The sequence below is a fragment of the Episyrphus balteatus genome, chromosome 3 (assembly GCF_945859705.1).
Source record: "Episyrphus balteatus chromosome 3, idEpiBalt1.1, whole genome shotgun sequence".
Classification (NCBI taxonomy): Eukaryota; Metazoa; Arthropoda; class Insecta; order Diptera; family Syrphidae; genus Episyrphus; species Episyrphus balteatus.
In genome coordinates this window covers 59807603-59829532 of record NC_079136.1, presented here as the reverse complement: position 1 = coordinate 59829532, position 21930 = coordinate 59807603, and the positions used below count along the sequence as shown (strand labels likewise).

At 32.8% G+C, this 21930-nt stretch overlaps 1 protein-coding gene, 2 long non-coding RNA genes and 1 pseudogene across 3 annotated transcripts; 2 read left to right on the top strand and 2 right to left on the bottom strand.

Annotated features, from left to right (window-relative positions):
• Nucleotides 1-133: 133 nt before the first annotated feature.
• On the bottom strand, nucleotides 134-13081 carry LOC129914430 (uncharacterized). The gene is made up of 6 exons (XM_055993689.1): nucleotides 12928-13081; nucleotides 11973-12868; nucleotides 4558-5662; nucleotides 4408-4494; nucleotides 4156-4335; nucleotides 134-1022 (listed from the first exon to the last, which is right to left on the bottom strand). The coding sequence occupies exons 1-6, from the start codon at nucleotides 12932-12934 to the stop codon at nucleotides 439-441; spliced, it is 2859 nt and encodes a 952-aa protein (XP_055849664.1). The 5' UTR covers nucleotides 12935-13081; the 3' UTR covers nucleotides 134-438.
• Nucleotides 13082-15787: 2706 nt separating this feature from the next.
• On the top strand, nucleotides 15788-17100 carry LOC129914443 (uncharacterized). Its single transcript, XR_008772183.1, has 4 exons — nucleotides 15788-15802; nucleotides 15886-15956; nucleotides 16009-16636; nucleotides 16700-17100. It is a non-coding gene; the product is annotated as an uncharacterized LOC129914443 (long non-coding RNA).
• Nucleotides 17101-17428: 328 nt separating this feature from the next.
• LOC129914433 (cytoplasmic dynein 1 intermediate chain-like) lies at nucleotides 17429-19276 on the bottom strand (annotated as a pseudogene).
• Nucleotides 19277-19363: 87 nt separating this feature from the next.
• Nucleotides 19364-21387, top strand: LOC129914444 (uncharacterized). Its single transcript, XR_008772184.1, has 5 exons — nucleotides 19364-19587; nucleotides 19656-20431; nucleotides 20502-20856; nucleotides 20932-21138; nucleotides 21212-21387. It is a non-coding gene; the product is annotated as an uncharacterized LOC129914444 (long non-coding RNA).
• Nucleotides 21388-21930: the final 543 nt, after the last annotated feature.

Sequence of the window (21930 nt, the reverse complement as noted above, 5' to 3'; positions counted from 1 at the left end):
ATCAAAGTATCAGTGGGAGTGGAAATTTGTCCGATTTTTGTTTTTCCTTTTCCTCTTGTTTATAAAAGTGGAGTTTTCTGCTGTTTTCGTATTTGTGGATTTTGAGATATTGATGTGTTAAGTTCAATTGACATTTGAAAAGTGGAAATCAATTTTTATTTTAAGTTGCAAAAAAATATATATATATTTAAAAACTATTTATTGTGGAATATTATACATGTTAAAAAATAAACAAAAAGTAAACAAAAAAATAAAATAAAATGCAAGTTAAATTCCCACTTTCATTTGAAATAAAATAATTATTAATTAATAATAAAAATGATTAATTATATTATGGACCTCCAGCACTGGGTGTTAAATAAATTTAACATAAAACAATAAACAATTCGTCACTGCGAAAACATATAAGTATTTGATGTTTTTTGTTTTTTTTTTTTTTTAATTTTGACGATTTCGGCACATCATTTGAAGTTCAAATCTTCGATTTGTTCGAACTCCTTTCAAAATTTCTTTTTTATTTTCAACAACCCTGTGAGTGGTCTTCGATTTGAACATCTCCATCATTCTTTTGCGACGATCTTCAACCTTTTCTACTTTTGGTGCGTGACTGGTGGTTGTTGGATAGGTTATTTGGGTACTTAGATTAAAATCCCTTGGATTGGGCAAATGAACTCGCGGAGCCGCAGATGCGACTGTTGCATTTCCACACGAAGGCAAAGCTGTTGAATTGAAGTTAAAGTTGAACTTAGGATTGGGAGGCTTATTGATATTATTTTGTTTGAATAAAACAGTGCTATTAGCACTTGGTTTCGTTGGGGTCTTGCCCAGTAATGGCAAATCATCTAAGAGTCCAAGGTCTTGCTTTGGTTTTGATCGAGTTTTGATGTTGGCTTTGTTTTCTAGGCCGCCAGACATGTCAATCCTCTGACGTGCTTTCGGCTTGGGGATCTGTGTTTTATTACCATCTTTATTTTGTTCCCGTAAAACAGAGTTTTTGACAGGAAGTCCTTTTTGAACTGAAGCTGAAAAAAGGAATACACTTAAGTTGTTTATCTTTTAAATTGACAAATGTAAATTTATTTAAAAAAAAAAAACTGTTTTGTCATTGTAGTTTTCAAAGTTAAACTTGAAATGAAAGATATTGCAATTTGAATCCAATAAAACAGGATTTTCAGAGCACTTTTTACTTTTTTGAGACTAGAATAACAAGGCAAGTTTTTAAAATTATAAACCAGTGCATAGTGTCAACTATTTTTCAAAATAAAATGATATGACTTTTCCTGATTTCCCTGGCCAATAGGGCTTCTCTTATTTTGAACAAGGCTAAATTTTAAACTGTCCAAAAGTTTCTAAATAAATTAAACAAATATAAAGCAAATTCCTAAGTTGAAAATAGATACCCTCAAGTTATGTAAATATTTCCAAAATTTCAAATCTCTACCATTATATTTACCCGAGCCGAATTAATTTTTAATGTTTCCATACAAAATATCGATAACTTACAGGTAGTTTTGAAGTGTTTTACTTACAAATTCGGTAAAACTGACGGTAATAGAAAATTTTAAAAATTTGTAAATGTCTTAAGCACTAAAAAGAGTGCACGAAAAAATTATTTTTAATTTTGTATGCAATGTTAATTTTGGAATTTTCGAAGTTAAGAGTGTGCAGGTGTGATAAATCAAATCGTCAGCATGAGAAATAAAGTTAAATCAACATTTTAAGTTCTAAATAAAATGATATCAAGTGTATCTCCTGTATAAATTTTATTCATCAATCTATCAGAATAAAAAATATATTAATAAAAAACGGTTGAGAATGGTCAAAAAACTTTTGCAATAATACCTATAAGGTTTGTAAGTTTGAGAATTTTTTGATGTTTTAAAAAATTCTTAAAAATAATAAAAAAATGCATGTATTTAAAAAAAATCATATTTCGAAATCAAAGATTTAAAAAGAAATCGGTATTTTTTGTTTTAGAAAAACCTACTTCGAAATTTTATAAAGTTTTTTCACTGTCTATAGCCTTTTTTTTTCTACAACTCAGTAGCTACTCATTTTTTGATTTTATTCAAAAAACAATAAAAACATTTTATTTAATTTTTATTATTGTCTTGTAATACAGTAAAATAAGGAGAAAAAAGGGGTAAATCTCGGAATGAATGTTAGTAGAATTTTTTTTTGCTCAATATCTTCCTTTTGCCATTCTATAACATATCTCAAAAGTCTAGAAAAATCGCATGTCCGCTTGTCGCGATTTCAAGGTCAAATCGCGAAATGGAGATTTTCAAAATTAGCAAAAATAGGCTATGGTATTATATACACATATGATACATGATTTCAAGGTATTTTTTAACGTTGATTCCAAAAAATCTAAAATCAAGACAATCTGACGTCTCTGGAAAAAGTTATACCTGTTTTTCATCTGTCAACTCATATTATTATAACAGTTGCAAACTTACTGCCGAAAAACCCTTTAAAGTTATGGTAGATGAACCAAATTTTGCATGAAGATTTTAGAATCCATCATTATTAAAAATCAAAACAATCCATTACAAAAAATATATATACCTACGAAATAATGGCATTTTTTTGATGGAGGGGCAAATTTTAGGATATGCACTAAAGAAGATTCTTGTTCATCTTAGGAATAAGTGCTAATAGGCTATTTTTTTCATTTCAATCTTTGTTTGGATGTTCTTTAGCTACCCTCAAAAATCTAAAAAAATCTCATGTCCGCAAGTCCTAATTTTCTTGGTTTGAAAATAAGGTGCAGATTTTAAAAAAATTGAAAAACTACACTTCAGATATTTGTGTCAGATCAACATGAATAAAGTGCATTACTTTTCAGGGATGGTCAGGTTGACTTGTTTGTGAGTTTTGTTGGAATAAGTGTTAAAAAATACCTTTAAATCATGTCGCTTATGTTGGTATACATATAAAAATTTAAACTTTTCTTATTAATTTTTTAAAATCTGCACCTTATTTTCAAACCAAGAAAATTAGGACTTGCGGACATGAGATTTTTTTAGATTTTTGAGGGTAGTTAAAGAACATCCAAACAAAGATTAAAATGAAAAAATCAGCCTATTAGCACTTATTCCTAAGATGAACAAGAATCTTCTTTAGTGCATATCCTAAAATTTGCCCCTCCATCAAAAAAATTGCCATTATTTCGTAGTTATATATATTTTTTGTAATGGATTGTTTTGATTTTTAATAATGATGGATTCTAAAATCTTCATGCAAAATTTGGTTCATCTACCATAACTTTTAAGGGTTTTTCGGCAGTAAGTTTGCAACTGTTATAATAATATGAGTTGACAGATGAAAAACAGGTGTAACTTTTTCCAGAGACGTCAGATTGTCTTGATTTTAGATTTTTTGGAATCAACATTAAAAAATACCTTGAAATCATGTATCATATGTGTATATAATACCATAGCCTATTTTTGCTAATTTTGAAAATCTCCATTTCGCGATTTGACCTTGAAATCGCGACAAGCGGACATGAGATTTTTCTAGACTTTTGAGATATGTTATAGAATGGCAAAAGGAAGATATTGAGCAAAAAAAAATTCTACTAACATTCATTCCGAGGTTAAACCCTTATTTGACTGGATTATTGCGAATAAAATGAAAAATGAGTAGCTACTGAGTATTAGAAAACACACGCCTATATTTTTTTAAATTTTCAATTGCAATCTATACTACACTGCTGAAAACCTCAAAAACGCAAAAAAAACTTTTTTGAACTAGACTAGTTCACAACATTTTTTTTCCATCGATAAAATTTGTTTCATGCGATTTGTTTTTTAATTCCACAACTAAGAGAAGATACTTTTGCACACCTACCTCTGCCTTTCGTTTTAACGAACGACCAAATTTATTTATCCTTTTATTAAGTCCTTCATCGAAGCAAATAGCATATTCTTTAGACTTATTCAAAGCTTCAAGCATTTTATCGTGAAATAAAGGTGAGATTCCGTGATTGCTAACATACGAACATTTTGTTTTTCCCAGCTTAAATGTTTCTACCAGCGAATTAAAAAAAATAAAAAATCCCCGACCGCTTTCCAAATTCCCTGACTTTCCCTGACCAAAATTGTGTTTCCTGACTTTCCAGTTTCGTAGACACCATGAATGTTATAATCTTACCTGGCTTTATTTTAGTACTTGAATTAATCAAAATTTTAGCACGCTCAGCTCTTCGAGCAACATGATCAGTTATAGACTCCATGCGTTGGAATTGTTTTTGATGTATATTCGAAAAGTTAGGCATTTTAATTTTTGATGTGTGGGGTGATTTTTTCTTTTGCGGTGTTGTAGCTATATTTTCTTTGAAATTAAACAAAGAAACAAAAAATAACGTAAATAGCATAAAACATCTTAAAATTTATTTAAACTTACGAGCTGGTTTTTTTCGTTGTATGTAATCCATTAAATCGCGGTCTGTTTCAGTAACGGAAAGTGATCGCTTACGACGTTTTGTTATATCTATAAATAATATTTTAGAAAATTACAAAAAAAAAAAAAACATATTAATAACAATTATTTTACTTGTAGGAGTTTTTTTAGCAACACTTTTTATCAAATCACCATCGTAAATGTTCATTGTTACGTTTGAGGGACTGTGGAAGGTAACATTCTTCTTGGGTCTATCCACACAGAAAGAAAATGATCTCTTGCGACTACTTTTTAGTTTATTTTGCCTTGATTCAATTATTATTTTAATAGGTTCTTCCAATTCTTCTTCGGGTTCAATTATTATATCTGGCAAAATGTTTGTATTTGTCTTGAATGGTGTTAAATGCCGAGTTACAGACGATCGGGCGGTCAGACCTTTTGGGGTAGCAACTTCTCCTGCAACAGTTTTTGTCAAATCATCAGCGTCAAATGTTTCATTTAAGGGGGACATTTGTTCATCCTTCTGAATAGGTGGGGTAGTGATATCAATAGGGTCTTGTTCAATTCCAAGAACTATTTTCCTGATTTCTTCAGGACCCATTACAATATCAATGTTGTTTTCTTCTTCAGGAGCTATAACATTATCAATTAATTCTTCATCCTCAACAGGATACACTTCAATGTCATTGCATTTTTCTTCTTCATTGTCTTTAGTGACAAAAGTTCCATCCAGGGTCTCAATCTCTTTATCGTCTAAAAGTGCTTCATTTTGTCCGCCTTCTTGACTTTTAAGAGCATCGACAAACTCTTCATCATCATCTTCGTCGTCGGAGCACACTATCAGAGGTGGCATATTAATTCCTGCTGAATCAGAAGACTCATTAGCTTCAAATTTTGATTGACCAACAACAGACGATGGTCTGCGAGAAGAATTACGCCTAGAACTATCATCATTCAAAGATAACATGATACAATCGCTATCATCGGATTTGTTTCCTGGGTCGGCAGCAGGAGTAACTAGTAAAGAACATCTTTGATCTTGTTGAAGAAGTTTCTCGGGACTTTGGATACAATCATCTGCCGCTGTTGATGTGGTTTCCTTTCGAATTACGTCCTCTTCATCTTGCATGCAATCATCTCCAGTTACTGGCATTCCATTTAGAATAATGTCTCCTTCATCCATTGAATCATCAGATTCAACGGCGTTATCTTCTTCACTTTGTAATACAGGAGGCGGAATGACTTCGGTTGATAAACTCTAAGAAAAGCGAAAGAAAATATTTGAATTGTTTTCCTTATCTGTTTAATTTATTTTTGTGATTCAGAAATAGGGTCCTATTCACAAAAGGCTGAAGATATAGTTTTCAAAATTTAGAGCGGTAGCGTTACGTTAATAACGTAAGTATTAAATATTGTTAAAATTATAAACAAATTTGTGTCGGAATACTAATTTTTTGATGTCATCGTCATAAATCCAATTGCGCCTAATACACTTCAATGATTCCCAGTTTATTAAATTGATTAATTGCTACTTTCAGATTTCAAAATAGTGCCGGCAAGAATGGGTCAGAGATTCCAAACACCATCAAATTTCAGTAGCAGGCAGCGATTTGCATCTAGTACCAACCCAATGCGGCTAGAGTTTGTGAAATTACTGCAAAATGTTAAGTGTCACCCAAAACAAAAATGTGTTCCCTTAAAGATCGATATTGTCTAAAGGGTACACAAGATTATTTTGCTAGAAACGTTTGAGGATCCAACTAATTTTAAATTTTTTTCAAAATCGTTTTCACATATCTCGGATGGAATCTTAGAAGTAGCGGAAGTTCAACCGTACAGTCTACGGAATAGTAACAACCTGAGGCCAGAACGCTGTCGTTTAACCAGAACACAAAACTGCATTATGTATGACGGAATTAATTATTTTAACAACCTCCCCACCGTTATAAAGAGTGAAAACAGAACAATCGAATTAATAAAAAAGCTTATTAATTTCATTAAAAATAATATCACGTGGTAAAAATACAAAAAATACAATTTATATGACAATTATATGCAATCGTTTATTTTAAAGTTATATAACTAATAATCTTTGTTTCTTTCATAACTTAATCTAGAGCTAGGGATTTAAATAGAGCCCAATCTTCTGAAGATGGGTACTCTTGGCTTAAGCCAGGATGGTATGCAGAAACTCTATTATTATTATTCCAATATTTATTCTAATTTTAAACTGTTCGGTAATAGGAAACCAAATTTTATGAACACTGCTCTTCGGAACTAGGCAACTGCTATAATTTTCGGTAATATATTTTTATAATAACGAAGAAAAAAATAACATATTGGGTAATATATTTTGTTTAAAAATATTTATTAAAACAAAAAAAAAAAATTATTCATATTTCGTAAAAAAAAATGCACTTCATTTCCCCCGAATATAATCCACATCATGGAGCCGGCAGATGTTGGACCCTTAAGGGCACAAGAGTGACAATGGGGGAATGGACCAGTTTAAAAGGGAACGAACGTTGGAAAATAGGTGACATTAACAAACTTCTGCTAACTGTTGAGCACATTCTAGAAAAGAAAGACCGCTTTGTTTTATTCAAAATGCATATCGAAGATATAGAATTTATCCCTTCGATCCTAACGCGGTCGACCGAACAAAATGCATCCAGAACTTTTTCGAACGGACCAGTTATTAGAAAGCTCATCTAAGGACACTTCAGATACATATATTACACACTATTTTGTTTGCTACTTCCCAAGCTTCAGACAGAATATTATTTTTGAATATTTAATTTATTGACTTTATTTATAATTTCTTAAATTCGCTCAAAATCAAATATAAATTATTTTAAGCCTTTGGCTGCCATGGCTATCATTTTTGGGTGACACCTTATGTGAAATATCAGAGCACTAAAAAGCTGCCAGTTAAGCTGAATTCAAGAAACATAGTTGCCATATATTTTGAATATTCGTGCAACTGTTGTATTATACCTTCAGTTTTTAGTTGAAATACTGTTTCAAAGCGGTCAAAGTGGCTGGGTCATGTGTAGCGTATGAACACCGACGCACCAGCCCGTCGAGTTTTCGTATGCAACCCCGATGGGCCAGGTGAAAGTGAAAGACCTCATCTTAGGTTGAGCGGTCAGTTGGAGAACAACTTCAACCAACTTGATGTGCGAAACTAAAGATTTTTATAAATAATGCACAAATAATATTTTTTTAATTACTTTTACAACGGTTTTCAACTATAAAAACACTCTTTTTAAGTCTTTTAAGTGAAAAAATTCCCAATTATGGAGTAAATGGAAGTATCGGTTAAAATGAACGAGGCTGACTATAACGCATAGAAGAATCAATTGTGTTCAAATTTACCCTATTCCGAAGTCTATATCAAGCAAGAGAAAGCAGAAAGATGTTTTCATTTACCACTGATAAAAAAAATATTGGGGTAAATGTCGTCGGTGTAAAGCAAAATTGTTCTAAATCCACTTTTTACCGAAAATGAGATAATGATGCAGTTTTACCAATTCGAGGGTGCTCTTTCCGAATTTGAAAACGGGTTTTGTCCAAAAAATTTGTTTTCAGCAGCTAATATAATTTAATGGGACATACAACATTAAACACAGGTAAGTAGCCTTCAGAGTATTCTTGATTGTTCTAAGTCCCATCATATTTTGTTCTAAGTCCACTTTTTATTTAAGGAAAGTGCGTACTTGTATAAGAATTGTTCTATGTCCAATTTTGGGTTTTTAGTTTTCAAAAATATTTAAAAATAGTATGCACCTACTAATGAAGTAAACTTGTATGGTTTATTCAAGAGAAAAGAACAAACTTTATAAAAAAACATAACTTAAATGGTGAACGAGCAGAAAAATGTCACTTTAAGCCAATTTGAAACTTAAAAATCGTCCCCTGTAAAATTTGCTTTTTGTGACTTAGAAAAATTTTGTGTTACGCCGACGCACAGTGCGTTGATTCAGTGCAAAGTATGGAAAAAATTCAAAACAGCCTGATTTTTATGATCTTTTCTTGTAACATTATTTTTTAGTCTCATGGTAAAAAGTGTATAAAAACATTTTTTATTTCGGTTATAAGTTTTTGTCACATAAGTACACTAAGGATTGTTATCTTTATAACTCAAAAAGTGCGTTTTTCATACAAATTGTGTGTAAAAAGGCTTGAAACAAATAGTGATAGCCAGCAGGGACGCGGGTTGACGCGGACGAATGATAACTTTTTGGAAAGGTCGTATTTCTCACTTTATAACCTATTAACTTTTTTGATGAATGCACGTGAATCAAAAATGATGCTGAAGTTTGAAAATAAGCTGTTAAACCGTTTGAAATAAACCGTTACTTAACCAATTATTAAAACGATCGAAGACTTTCGAGTGCAAAAAAAACCAATAAAATATATAAAGAATATCCAATTAAAAACCGGTTTATTTGGAGCAATTTAAGTCCGCGGTGCAGCGCTTCGTAGATAATCACTAAATGGCATACTTTTGACATGTTACCTTTAAGAGGTTGTATAGCTTGCTGTAGGTGCATTTTACAAAAAAAAAAAGTTCATCTAGTTAGAAATCTGGCTATATTTTTGCATTTTTCAAAACCCGTTTTAGAGGATCATATTTTATGACAATTTTCCACTGGTCGCCGCACTGTGCGACGATGAGTATAAGTTCAAAATTGCTTGTCATTAATTTTATTTTTTTATTTTAAATTTCTGTCTTTGAAATTTCAAAAACTATTTTAATGGCCCTAACTGGGCGAACCAAAAAATTTCGTAACGAAAAATTATTACACAACACACTTAGGTTAATTCGCTAAACGTGTATGGTATGTGTTGTATATGGTACGATTGTACGAAGTCAGGAAAAATTTTCTATATTTTCTTTTCTTTTGTTTTCTCTTCCCATTCTTCTGTTTCTTGTTCAACTTTTTGTGATTTGTGAAAGAGTAAAGCGTTGCGTTGCGATTGCGATATTAATTCTTGTGTTTTGTTATTTTTTGATCTGGAGAAGTTTATGACAAGAGATTATGTGTATGCATGTTTTCAAATGTGACCTTATTGTTGTATATGAATTGATGGTAGATACATAACACAATCATTGGTTTTATGTAGTAATTGCATAAGTTGATAAAAAAAGCAATGCAATAGCTTTACCGCGGCAGTCCTCGAGTGCCACAAGTTTTTTTTTCAATTGCTTTTCCCGACTATAAACATACTAACGGCCGATTTCTTCACAGAGTCCTAGCGCTAATACTGGTCCTAGTCCTAAAGTTAATACTCAAATCGGTATCAACTCATTTCTTCACTTAAGTACTAAGTCCTAAAACTGTCAGTTTAGGACTGAGTACTAGTTAGGACTCGGTACTAGCTAGCTCCTCAAAATCAGCTAGGACTTGGTTATTATACCAATCGTTAGTACTCAAATCGGTACCAAGTGATTTCTTCACAAAAGTTCTAAGCCCTAGTACTGTCAAATTGGTACCGATTTTTACTTAGGACTTCGTTAAAGTTAGAACCTAAAAATCGGTAGTCTAGTCTTTTTAAGAAAAATCTGACAGATTTATTAATATTTTGGGTGCTGTTTTGCTTGTTACGTGATTTTTTGGTCATTTTAATGATTTCAGCGATTTTTAAAATATTACCAAAATTACCTGAAATGACGAATGCAATTCCGGAACCGGAGGAATAAACAAGAGAATACTTCTTGGTGAAGAAGTACCAAAAAAGTTCGATGTTCCTAAAAGTGACAACCAAGATGGTCTTTAAATTGCTCGACCTGTTAGTCACACTACACTCTCACTAATACACCTCGGACTTGTCTATAAATCATGATAAAATATTGCGAGTTGCATTTTAGTAAAAAAAAAAGACAATATAAGGACTGCGTTCTTTTAAATTATTCTTTTTATTAAAATTATTTTATTTATGTACATACACATGTATGTAGGTACAAACTTCTATGAAAGCGTCGTTAACTTAATATAGGTCTGCTGCATTAAGGTTGGCGATCCGTTTATACTTCGGAGTACTTGTATGAAACCTTCCTCGTTTTTGGTCACCTGCATTTCGAATTTGTTTTGCTTGTTGGTTTCTTGTTACGTTTGACCACATTTGTTTTAAAATTTTTTTGATAGTCCTTTTATTATTTTCTACGTTTTTTCTTTCTTTATTTTGGTAAAATCTCTTAAATATGAAAATAAATTATTTCAAATTTCAAAATTAATTATTTTACACATCAAAATATTGTCAGACTGACAGTTAGACCAGTTTTATACGTATTATTTCTTAGGACTGCGTTGTGAACTTAGATCAGGTCCTATATATGTAAAGAAATGCCCGGGTCCTAACTTTTCCTTAGGACCGAGTACTATACTCTGTCCGATAAAAATTGGCAGTACAGGGAAGGCAGGGCATTTGCATCTCACTCTGCTTCACGCCTTCTGGATATGTCTATCACATAAAAAAGCTCACTTAGCGATGCCGTATTATCCAAAAAAAATGTTTCCAAAAGGTACCAGCGTTACCATTTTGTCAGTAAAATTTCACAAAAACGAAAAAAAAAAAAATAAATTTTTCGTTTAACACCAAAAAAACAAATAAAAATTCACTCATTTAAGACGCAGGCCGACCCCACGCATGGGTACAAAATTTTGCCTGTTGAAATCTTAAAATGCATGTTAAAATGTTGACATTAACTGTTTTCCTACATACACAAAATAAAAATCAAATAGCCACCAACACCACGACAACACATATGCTTTTTTTCGCTCAAAAAGCTTGAAAAAAGCATTAATCCTGAAAGCTCTTTCAGAAAAATAATAGAAAAAGGAGTAGTTTATGAAGGAAGTTTACCAATGGTAACTCTTATGTATTGTAAATACTTTTAATAAACAGCTTTTATGATTGAGTTTCATTCTGCCACAGATCGTGAGGCAGATCGGTCATAGGAGGATGTACTTCGCTTAATAAAGAAATAACAACAACAATGCCATGGCGCGTCTGTGGTGTTCTTGTGTGTTTCAGGGGCATATTTTTCGTAAATTGCTTTTTAGCAATCGTTAGGTTCCATTGTTTTTGAAAAAGCTTTCCCATAAGGCCTGTACTGCCAATTCTTATCGGACAGAGTATAGTGCTAGTACCTTGTCTAGCTAGACCGGGTACTAAGCTGACTTAGGACTTATGTGAAGAAATTGGCCGTAAGTTTTCTAAACTCAGGATTTCTACGAGAACTTTAAAAAAGAGGAAATCACAACAGGCCCATCAGAGGCCGCAGTGATCAGGCAAATTATTCCCACCTCTCACCTAATCTTAATCTTTACTGTAAAATTTTTTTGGCGCCAAGGTCGTACTTTTCCTCCGATATGTACTTCGAATGGAATCTAGGTTCCAATCGGAACTACATAGCTACTTGATTTTTTGATTTTTGTTTTCTCAAAAACATGGGTACCCAAACAGGACTGAATTACTTGCTTGGAAAATTTTACTTGTACATGCTTTCATTTATAAACTATTGATCAATATATTTTATTGAATGTTTGTTATTAAATTACCTTAGTTTCTGTATCCTCTTCCTCTTTGTCAGTAGGTTCATCAACTTTAGGGGATTCAATAAGACTAACTTCATCTTCGTTTTTCTCTTCTAACTCATCACGACGATCCGAATGTTCATCAATTTCAGTTTCATTCTCATTGACAATTTCAGATGATTTCTCAGGAACAATATCATTTTCCTTATTTTCCTCCAATTCATCATTTTGGTTCAAATTTTCCTCAACATTAGTTGCTTCTTCTTTGTTTTTCTCTTCATCATAATTTTGGTCTATAGTTTCTTTTTTATTTGTAACTTTCTCAGTTGTTTCAACCAAATCATCACTTGGCTCAACTGAAAGTTGTTCATCTTCATTTTCTTGGACAATTTTTTTCTGACGCTTCAATTCTTTGGCCTTATTGCGTTTTTTCTTACTTCTCTTTGTCGATACACGACCAATATCAGCTGCAGTCCATTTATTTTCTCTCAATTCAACTGCAGCTGTCGAAGAAGCTGCTTCATCGGCTTCTTCACTTGTAATTTGTTCGTTCAAAAGGCGTTTGCCTTTAACGCTAAGACCTTTTTGTGCAACTATATTCTCGTATTCTTGAATTGGTTTTATTGATTTGCGACAACTGCGGCGAGGTGTTTGAACTGCAGCAAGATTCTCAGAACGACTTGGAGTTCGAAGGTCAAGCGTTCGAGTAGATTTACCAGGTGTTATTGGATCCATTTTACTTACTGTTAAAACACCATTGGATTCTTCAATTTTAGGCAATTCCAATTGTGATTCTTGGACAGATGTTCTTCTGGTGCGTCTTGGTGTTTTTAGAACCGGAATAATTACATTTTCAGGAGACTTTTGTGAATCTTTCAATGAATTTCTTCTACTGCGCTTTGGTGTTTTTGATTCTTGATCTTAAATAGGTATAAATTTTGTTTATTACTTTTGTCAATATTAAGCAAAATATACATACCATTCATTTTTGTTATTATTTGTTTTTAAAATTAATTAGACAATTAAAAAAGACAGAAAACAAAATAAAAATTAGAAAAATCTTTTCTCAAAAGAAAAAGAATAAACGCTCTGCTTGTGGATTGCTTGCTGTACAAAAATAATTCCGTTGCTCGTTGTTTTGAATTTTTCAATTTGAGCGGTTATTTTTACCGATTCATGTTTGTGAGGTTGGTACACATTAATTTGTTTGTAATCTATATGTTGGCATTGCTGGTGGAAAGTAACTGATGGTATGTTCACACTTTTTTATTATTCTTCACCTACACTTTAGATTTTGTTAATAGCTGTTTTTTATTATCCCACTTGATCCATATAGATAATTAATTAATTAAAATCATCAGGATCACGAATAGTGATCTTGCTTTTCATCAGGATCATAAATCGTGACCCTGATGAAAAGCAAAAGCAGTCAAAAAGTGAAAATTTTCAAACTCATTTTGTGACAGTTTTTCCAACCACAAAATTAAAAATAATAGGGGTATTCACGATCTGATGCAACTGGTCTAGTATCATTGCAAAGGTGCAAAAGTGTAAAATCTTACAACACTACAACAACAAAATATATGGATTGAAATTTTACAATGGTCTTGCACTTTTGCTATACCCTAACCCTATTGCAAAATAAAAATACAATGGAGTAAAATTATTTTTGACAGATGGCAGCTCACCGTCGCGTCGCCCATGATAAACAGTTTGTCTTTTTTATTCTGTTTATAATGGTTGTCGCTACTCATGTCCCGTAATTTAGTTTCTTTTGATGTAAAATAATTAGTGAAAATTAATTAACCCAAACAAAACAAAGAATTAAATTATAAAAAATGGAAAAAAAGAAGAAGCAATTAAAACAAATAATGCAGAAAGCTTATTTTTTGGTCTAATAAACAATTTGTATACTCTTTTTCACAAAACAATTGCGCTAGCCAGAAAAAAAATATTTTCACTTTTGTACTTTTATCAAAAATTGGTGTATGTAGTTAAGCCTTGAGGCTTAAGGCTTAACTACATACACTACTTTTTCAAAAAGTACAAAAGTGAAAAGATTTTTTTTCTGGCTATCGCAATTGTTTTGTGACAAAGAGTATACAAAGTGTTTTTTAGACCAAAAAATAAGCTTTCTGCATAATTTGTTTTAATTTTTCATGACGAGAAACTATACAAAAATGCGTTTGAAAATTTTCACTTTTGTACTTTTTCACTTTTTGAGCCAATGTAGTTAAGGCTTTAAGCCTTAACTACATTGGCTCAAAAAGTGAAAAAGTACAAAAGTGAAAATTTTCAAACGCATTTTTGTATAGTTTTTCCGGCTTATTTTCTGATCTAATACTTTGTTTCCACATACGCTAAATCCGAGATTTAGCTAAATAGATTTAGCTTAAAGGCTTAACTACATACACCACTTTTTGAAAAAGTACAAAAGTGAAAATATTTTTTTTCTGGCTAGCGCAATTGTTTTGTGAAAAAGAGTATACAAATTGTTTTTTAGACCAAAAAATAAGCTTTCTGCATCATTAGTTTTAATTTTCCAGCCCGAAAAACTACACAAAAATGCATTTGAAAATTTTCACTTTTGTACTTTTTCACTTTTTGAGCCAATGTAGTTATACCTTAAATCTCGAGATTTATTCTAAATTTCGGTTTGAGGGTAGCTGCAAATCTTGGTTTAAGGGTAGGTGGACCCAAATCAACCATTTAGGGCCAGTTGTACAAACGTGGGTCAGCCTTGGTTCAGGAATTTAACCCACCGATATCGGCGGATTAGCTGCGGGTCAACTTCGGTTCAAGCATGAATGTGGCTATTTCGAGATATATGAACCTTGAACCAGTGCTAAACTTCAGCCTTGCTACCGATTTCAGAAGATTACAGTTGCTGATCCACGGATTAAATATTTGTACAACTGGCCCTTAGTGAAGTAGATTTAGAATAAATCTCGAGATTTATTCTAAATCTACTTAGCTAAATCTCGGATTTAGGTCAGGTGGAAACGTAGTATAATAAACAATTTGTATACTCTTTTTTACAAAACAATTGCGCAAGCCAGAAAAAAAATATTTTCACTTTTGTACTTTTTCAAAAAGTGGTGTATGTAGTTAAGCCTTTATCCATGCTTGAACCGAAGTTGATCCGCAGCTAATCCGCCGAAATCGGTGGGTTAAATTCCTGATCCGAGGCTGAACCACGTTTGTACAACTGGCCCTTAAGGTGCCAATGATTGGAAAGTTTACCCTAGGTTATTTGCTCCAACTTCAAAATTTTGCGGAGGATTAAAAAATGTTTTGTAGAGATTAACAGGGCTATTCTGGAGTTGTGATGCTCACAAGTCACAATTATTTGTGAGGTAATTTTTGTGAGGTTTCTTATGAGGTTGTCACAATTTGGTATTCTGCGAAAAACCTCATGAGATACCTCACAACAAATTCACCACTGTAGAGGTGAGTTTCTGTTTTGACAGCCAGCTGATTTTACAAACAAATGTGAAAATTTTAAATTGAAAACAAAAATTATTTTATTGTGCTGTTTATGTGATTTTTCTATTAGGTGTGTTTTTTTGTTTATCTATATAGATTTTGTGCAAAAAAACGACATCGAGATTTTTGAAATCGAAACAATTTACGTGTTAAATACAACAAAAACTTTATCTGTATAGATTTTTCAAAAATCCAGATAATTATCCAGATTTTACTTTCTCTCGATAGAAAACAGTGCTGCCAAGGTGCATTACAGGTATTAAATGTCAGATTCCATTGCATGACAGCTGCAGTTGACACATAATATGACAAAAAATATAATATTTAAAATTGAATTCAACTAGGAATAGCAAACAACACAAATCAATGTAAGTACAAGCATATTTTTTGAAAAAAAGATGAAAATTGTACCATACAATTTGTTTTGTTTTAATTTGATTAATAATTTTAGGATTCACGTTTTTTGCAAGAGTGCGATATCTTCCGCAAAATTAAAGAAAAAAACCTGAAATCAGATGGAAAGTAAAACAATTTATTCTTACAATGAGCTAGCATAATTTATCTTTTTTTCTAGGAATTATTTCACAAAAAAAGAATTCTGTGTATTGTGCGCTTGTGTCTTAATCGTGTCGGTACCTTCAACCCTCACAGCCAAATGTAGTGTAAAATGCTCTTGGAATGCCCGCTCGTTTGCGAAAACGTTTATTCTTTGACGATAAACATGGATAAATGATAACAAAGCTCTTGTTGTTAATCATTTGCCTCAATAGAATGCCCACCACAAAAACAGTCTCATAACTTTTTAAAAATATACACGTCATGTATGTGCGCTGCGAAGAAAAGCCGAAAAATATTCCCCCAGGAAATACTTTTCATCCCAAACAGCAGACAGCAATAAGCAAGACAATCCTAACATCGCATTATGCAGCTCATTCAACACCCATATCTTTCAGCTCCCTAAAATTGCCCTCACTTTATGTAAATGATATCAGGACCAAGACCCGTTGATGAAAAGCCATCTTAGAAGAAGATCACTTCACTGCCTGTGCAAATGATGGTATCGACGTTTATAAACTTGGACCACATGTGCATGTAAAGTGTGGAAACAATGGCATCTTGAAAGTTGATGTGGAAGAAATATTTGAAAGAACGTTATAGTAAATGTTTCAGAGCATCATTTAGGTCCCCAATTTTGGTTGCGGGTAATTTTTTTTTATTGATTCTCCTTTTTTGGTTCGATATATTCCTTATTCCTTCTTCATCAGATGAACTCTGCCTGCTTTGATGTCGTCCTGTTCCTGTAGGACATGTCTTCTACAAAAGGCTCTAAAGACCCCATCGGGATCCCGAGAAAATGATATCTGCATGAATCTTCTTCGCAATTACTTTCCCCTCCTAAACAGCTATGCAGCGGAAGGAATTAAACCGAACTCAACCAACCCTACAACTGGACATCCGGGTCTGAACACCTCGAGGACAACCTAGACAGCAGACTTTTTAAATAAAGTTTATCCATGTATTATATTTGTTTATATTTTATAACTTTGTCATTATTTAACGTTAGGCCCTCTTTGTGCCAACAAAATTTTGTATCTATCAATGTATCTTAGAAATAAGTTATTTTAAGTCAATTGTAAATAGGAAGTTCAATAAATCAAAATTAAATTGCAATTAAACAAAAAACTTATTTGCAAGCTAGCATTCTTGGTCCAGCTGTGGGAGGCCTCACAAAGGCGGGATATTACTGAAATAAGAATCGTGGTTGATAAGTTTCAATTATTACAACAATTTTTATTTGTATAGTTTTGAATTCTCTTTTAATACATTTTTCTTTAATTTAACCACATAAATTCACTGCCCAACACACAAAAATTTTCCCGACCGTTGTTTATCATGTCTTACTAAATGGAGGGTGCTGATTCCGAAAACAACATTTTTAGTTTTTTTCTAGCAGATCTAGTTTTTAAATTATTCATACATAAAAACCCATACTAATTTTTTTTTGTATATTTTTATTTTGTATTAAATATAGCTATGCATATACATATAACCACACAAAAAAAACACTAACCCATATACATCACATACAATTTGTACAGTAATGGAAGTTTTCTAAAGCAAATTCTGCTCATCGACGAAAGAATTTGTTGGAAGCATTGTTACGATAACTTGCGACCGATGCTGAGGGCACTTCGGTATCCTGATTTAAATTCCATATATCAAGGCGACCACTGCCGTCGACAGAAGTGAACAAGGCGGGATGAATTGGAGACCATGCAACATCCATAACATTATCTTAATTATCTTCAAATGAATATAATGGTTTAGTGTCCTACAAGTAAATACAAAAAATGTTATACATATTGGTCGTTATAGTAGATATTAAATTTCACCTTAAGACTACATAACTTAATTGTCCAATCATTGGACGATGTAGGGAACAAATCTTCAAAATCTGGTGTAGATTGATTTGGATGAGTTGATATTCCCGTCACTGGACCCAAATGCTTCTCATAGACTTCAGGCACACCCGAACGTATTCCATGTCGATAAGCTTGAGTAAAAACAATTTATTTATAAGCAAATGGAAAATCACAACAAACTTTTACCAGAATAAACGTTACCATTGTTAATCTCATTCGACGGAAAGGACATGCAACTGATAGCAATTGGCTTCGATTGCCGTTGCTGCAATTTCACTGTATCTTGCGGCATCGACAACATATCCAAACTCCATGAGCAAAGCTTGCCATCGGATGAGATGGATATCACATTGTGTGCATTCTGTGTGCCAACCATTTGCAAAACAATACACTGGATGCGTATGTGTAGTTGCACTTAGAGGTGTCCTCTGGATGGGTGTCCGCTTTTGCACTCGATTATCCCATAATACAATCTGATCGGAATACGTTCCACCGAGTATAAGATTTTGATTGAATTTAGCAAAGCATGTTGACATATGGACATATCTGACAATGGAATACATCTTCGGGTGTTTGTTTTTTATATTTTGTGTTCCAGACCATTACAACACCATCTGGTTCATTGGGACTCTCCTATAAAAATTTATTTAGTGGGTTTTAGATAAAATCGTAGAAAAAAATACAAATGCAAACCTCATTATTGTGATATAAAGCAACAACCAGTTCAGGAAAATGTGTTGACTAATCCATTTAAGTCATGCATCGATTCTTAGACCATCGGTCTTCGTAGAAATCTCGATTCAATGACAACCTGGCACGTGTCCTCTCATTCTTTGACTCTTCATTATCACCACCTTCAATGTAATCTGTGTAGATGTCGACATTCTCAGATATAGCCCTTTCGATGACACGTCTAGCGCGTAGAAAAAACCTCTGAAAGTCCTCCGACAAGATGATCATCTGTTTTTGTTCTTCCGATAGTTCCTTAACTGAAAGCACAAATGTTAAATTGATGTAAAGACAGGAGAGAAAAAATTCACTTACTCTATTTTTCTCTTCATATTCTTTTTTGTGTTCAAGTGGTGTTATGGCTGATGCAACTTCCTTCACAGTGGGCAAACCATGTGGTAGACTTCCTGGTGGTAGTTTGGAATGGAAACCATGGTCGATGTGTGGCAGCGATCTGTCTTCGTCATCTTGGGCATCCTAGTTAAGCACTGTTATGGTATAAAACTAACACAGCTAGAGGAACATGACAATCGACAAAACAGGAACAATTCTACGATTTTTGTTTGTTTGTTTTTTTCTCTCATTTTGTTAAGAGATTTGTTTTATTAAATTTTAATTTTTAAATAAAAAAGCAAAAGCAAACTTTTTGACAGACAGCTATCAAAGTTCATGTTCAGTGCTGCCAAACTTTTGCACGGATTTAAAAAAATCTCGATGTCGTTTTTTTGCACAAAATCTATATAGATAAACAAAAAAACACACCTATTGTTTGTTGTGGACTTTGGCTTCTAAAAAAATCCAATTTCACAAAACAAAAATGCTAAGTTTCCAGCTCCCGCGCAATCTTACGATGTTGGTGGTAGCCAAGTGGCAGGATTTCTACGAATTGATTGATAATTCGTCAAAAACAAAGAAGATATCTAATGGCATTCATTTATTCGCACCCCGATACCTTCAAAGAAGAAAGACGTGAGCAGAAAGGACAAGCGTGTAAAGAAACAGTAAGTAAATATGCATTTTTTTTGTATGAGATGATGGTGTCTAAAATCCTAAACATTTCCCTATTAAGTTGCACAGACTGTGGAGTTGTGGCTGCAGAGGCAACGGGAGTAAAAACAATTAGCAAGACAACGCATCTGATTTCTTCTCGAACTTTTTTCAAGTGCCTCGTCCAAAAACCGTGTCTCCCATGCTCGACATTTCTCACAATCTCCGAAATTTCTACTAAGTTATATTTGGAACCGATCCTGAAGTACGTGGAAGATGTGATTGCACGCAACCAACTTCCCGACAATGCTATCGGACGTTCATTTTAGGTTTTGATTCATTCTGTGCCAACCATGAGCCACGATCAGTTTATCCAAATATTCAATGGCAACATCAGGGATATTCTGATGGTGGTAACTTTGTCAAGACACCGTTGCAGCTCAACGTTCTTATTATAAAGATGATATGGATGCTGATGGTCATGATAATTATAAGAAAAGTTGCCAAAATGAACAAAAATAAAAATGCATATATTTGTTTATTTATGACTTTTTATTGCATTTGGAATGACAACAATTGTAAAAGTAATCGAATGAAAATTAATTTTCCTTCTCCCTGCAAAACTTTTTTGTGAGCTTACCTGATTCAGCAGCTATTTATGTGTTCGTTAAACTTCTTTTATCAATAACAAATCAACTGGTGAAGCGATATTTTACTCCAGTCAAAAAAACTCTTGACTTTTTCCAAACCTATAGTGGCAAGCTTTGAGCATGCTGCAGATCAGCTGTATACCAGATACCATCCTGGAGAGTAGGCCAAAAACTGCCTATCTGAATATTCCGAAACTAATACAAACAGGTGATTAATTTATATTGTCGATATCCAACCGTTTTATTAATTTATTTTCATTTTATTTTTCATGTAAAAGAAATCAATCAGAGAGATTACGCAACGACGAAAAATGTAATACGCGCGAGAACGATGAAATGGCTGCCTAATTTCATCGAAATGGTAGGACACGTCTGCGCTAGCATTGAATCGATGTCACTCTTTGGAAAAGAATCGCGTGGACTCAACATTTGCTTGAAGATAATGTCGTTAATTAAGAGTTCTCTTTGGGAATCGATTCAGTATGTCATCAATCAAACGTCCAACAAAAAAATCTGTTATTATGGAGTTGTAGAAAAGTATGTTCCCACAATTTTAAAGAATTTTTGTCACAACCCAGTCTGGAACACTCGTTTGGGGGCTCGAACTCATCGTGAAGGTGTTGAGCTTTGCAAGTAAATAAGATTTGTTTTTTTTTTTTGTAAGTGCAATCTTTGAGTTTTGAAAAATGGATTTTTGATATTTTTCAGACGCTTTGCTCAGGTGGTGTGTGTTGCAAGAATTTCATGGCTTACTATATTCCTTCAAATTTGCATTGAAAATTTTAAGAAGCTGAATTTCAGAATCAGCAGTTGCTGAAAACTCGTGTTAACCTGGAAGCTGATTCGAGAAGAAATGCAATAAAATTTTTACTGATCGAGAGAATTTTATGGGCATGAGGCGCTCATTTCCGGAGGGTAACTTTATAAGATATTGAAAATAGATATGTTACTTTTCTAGTTTTTTTTTGTTATCTCTATTTTTAAATAGTGTTTACTTTTTTGTCAATTGATGGTACAGAACTTAGAGCTATATCCCCAGGCTGATAAAAAGTGAAAACAAATGGACTAAGCTATTAATATTACAAAGAAGGCTAAGAAGAAAAAAGCTTAGAAAAACATTCAGGAAAATAACTATAATTTTATATTTTTTTTTTTTCAAATTATTTGAAATAATTCGATTTGTACAGTAATAATGCAAAATAAAATCAAAAATAAAGATTGATTTTATTTTTAAAATAAAAATAGTAACCAAGTTGTACCTAATTGTATTTTGGTTTTTTGTATCACCAGTTGAATAGAAGTAGAAATCGAGAAAGTTGAATTTCGTTTCAAAATGTCTATCCACCGGTGGACAATACTGATCTAACTCTGTTCTCGTCTCCATCGGGGTTAATCCTAATCTATTAGCCCATGAAAAAATATTTTCTTTGGAATACCTAAAGAAAAATTACATAGCAAAATAAAATCGCTTTTTGTTTTTTTGTTAATTGCATTTAAGATATAAGTGTTTTTCTTATGGAAAAAGTCATGGGCTCTTGAAATGTAAGTACATCCCATGTCCAATCCCCATCAGGCACAAATTTTAAACACAATTTCATTGAAACTTTATTCGGTCAGCATACGATAACATTTTGTTGATTAATTATGATTCTGAATTTTGATCAACCTAACGGAATGGTACACAGGTAAATGGAGAGAATCTCAAAC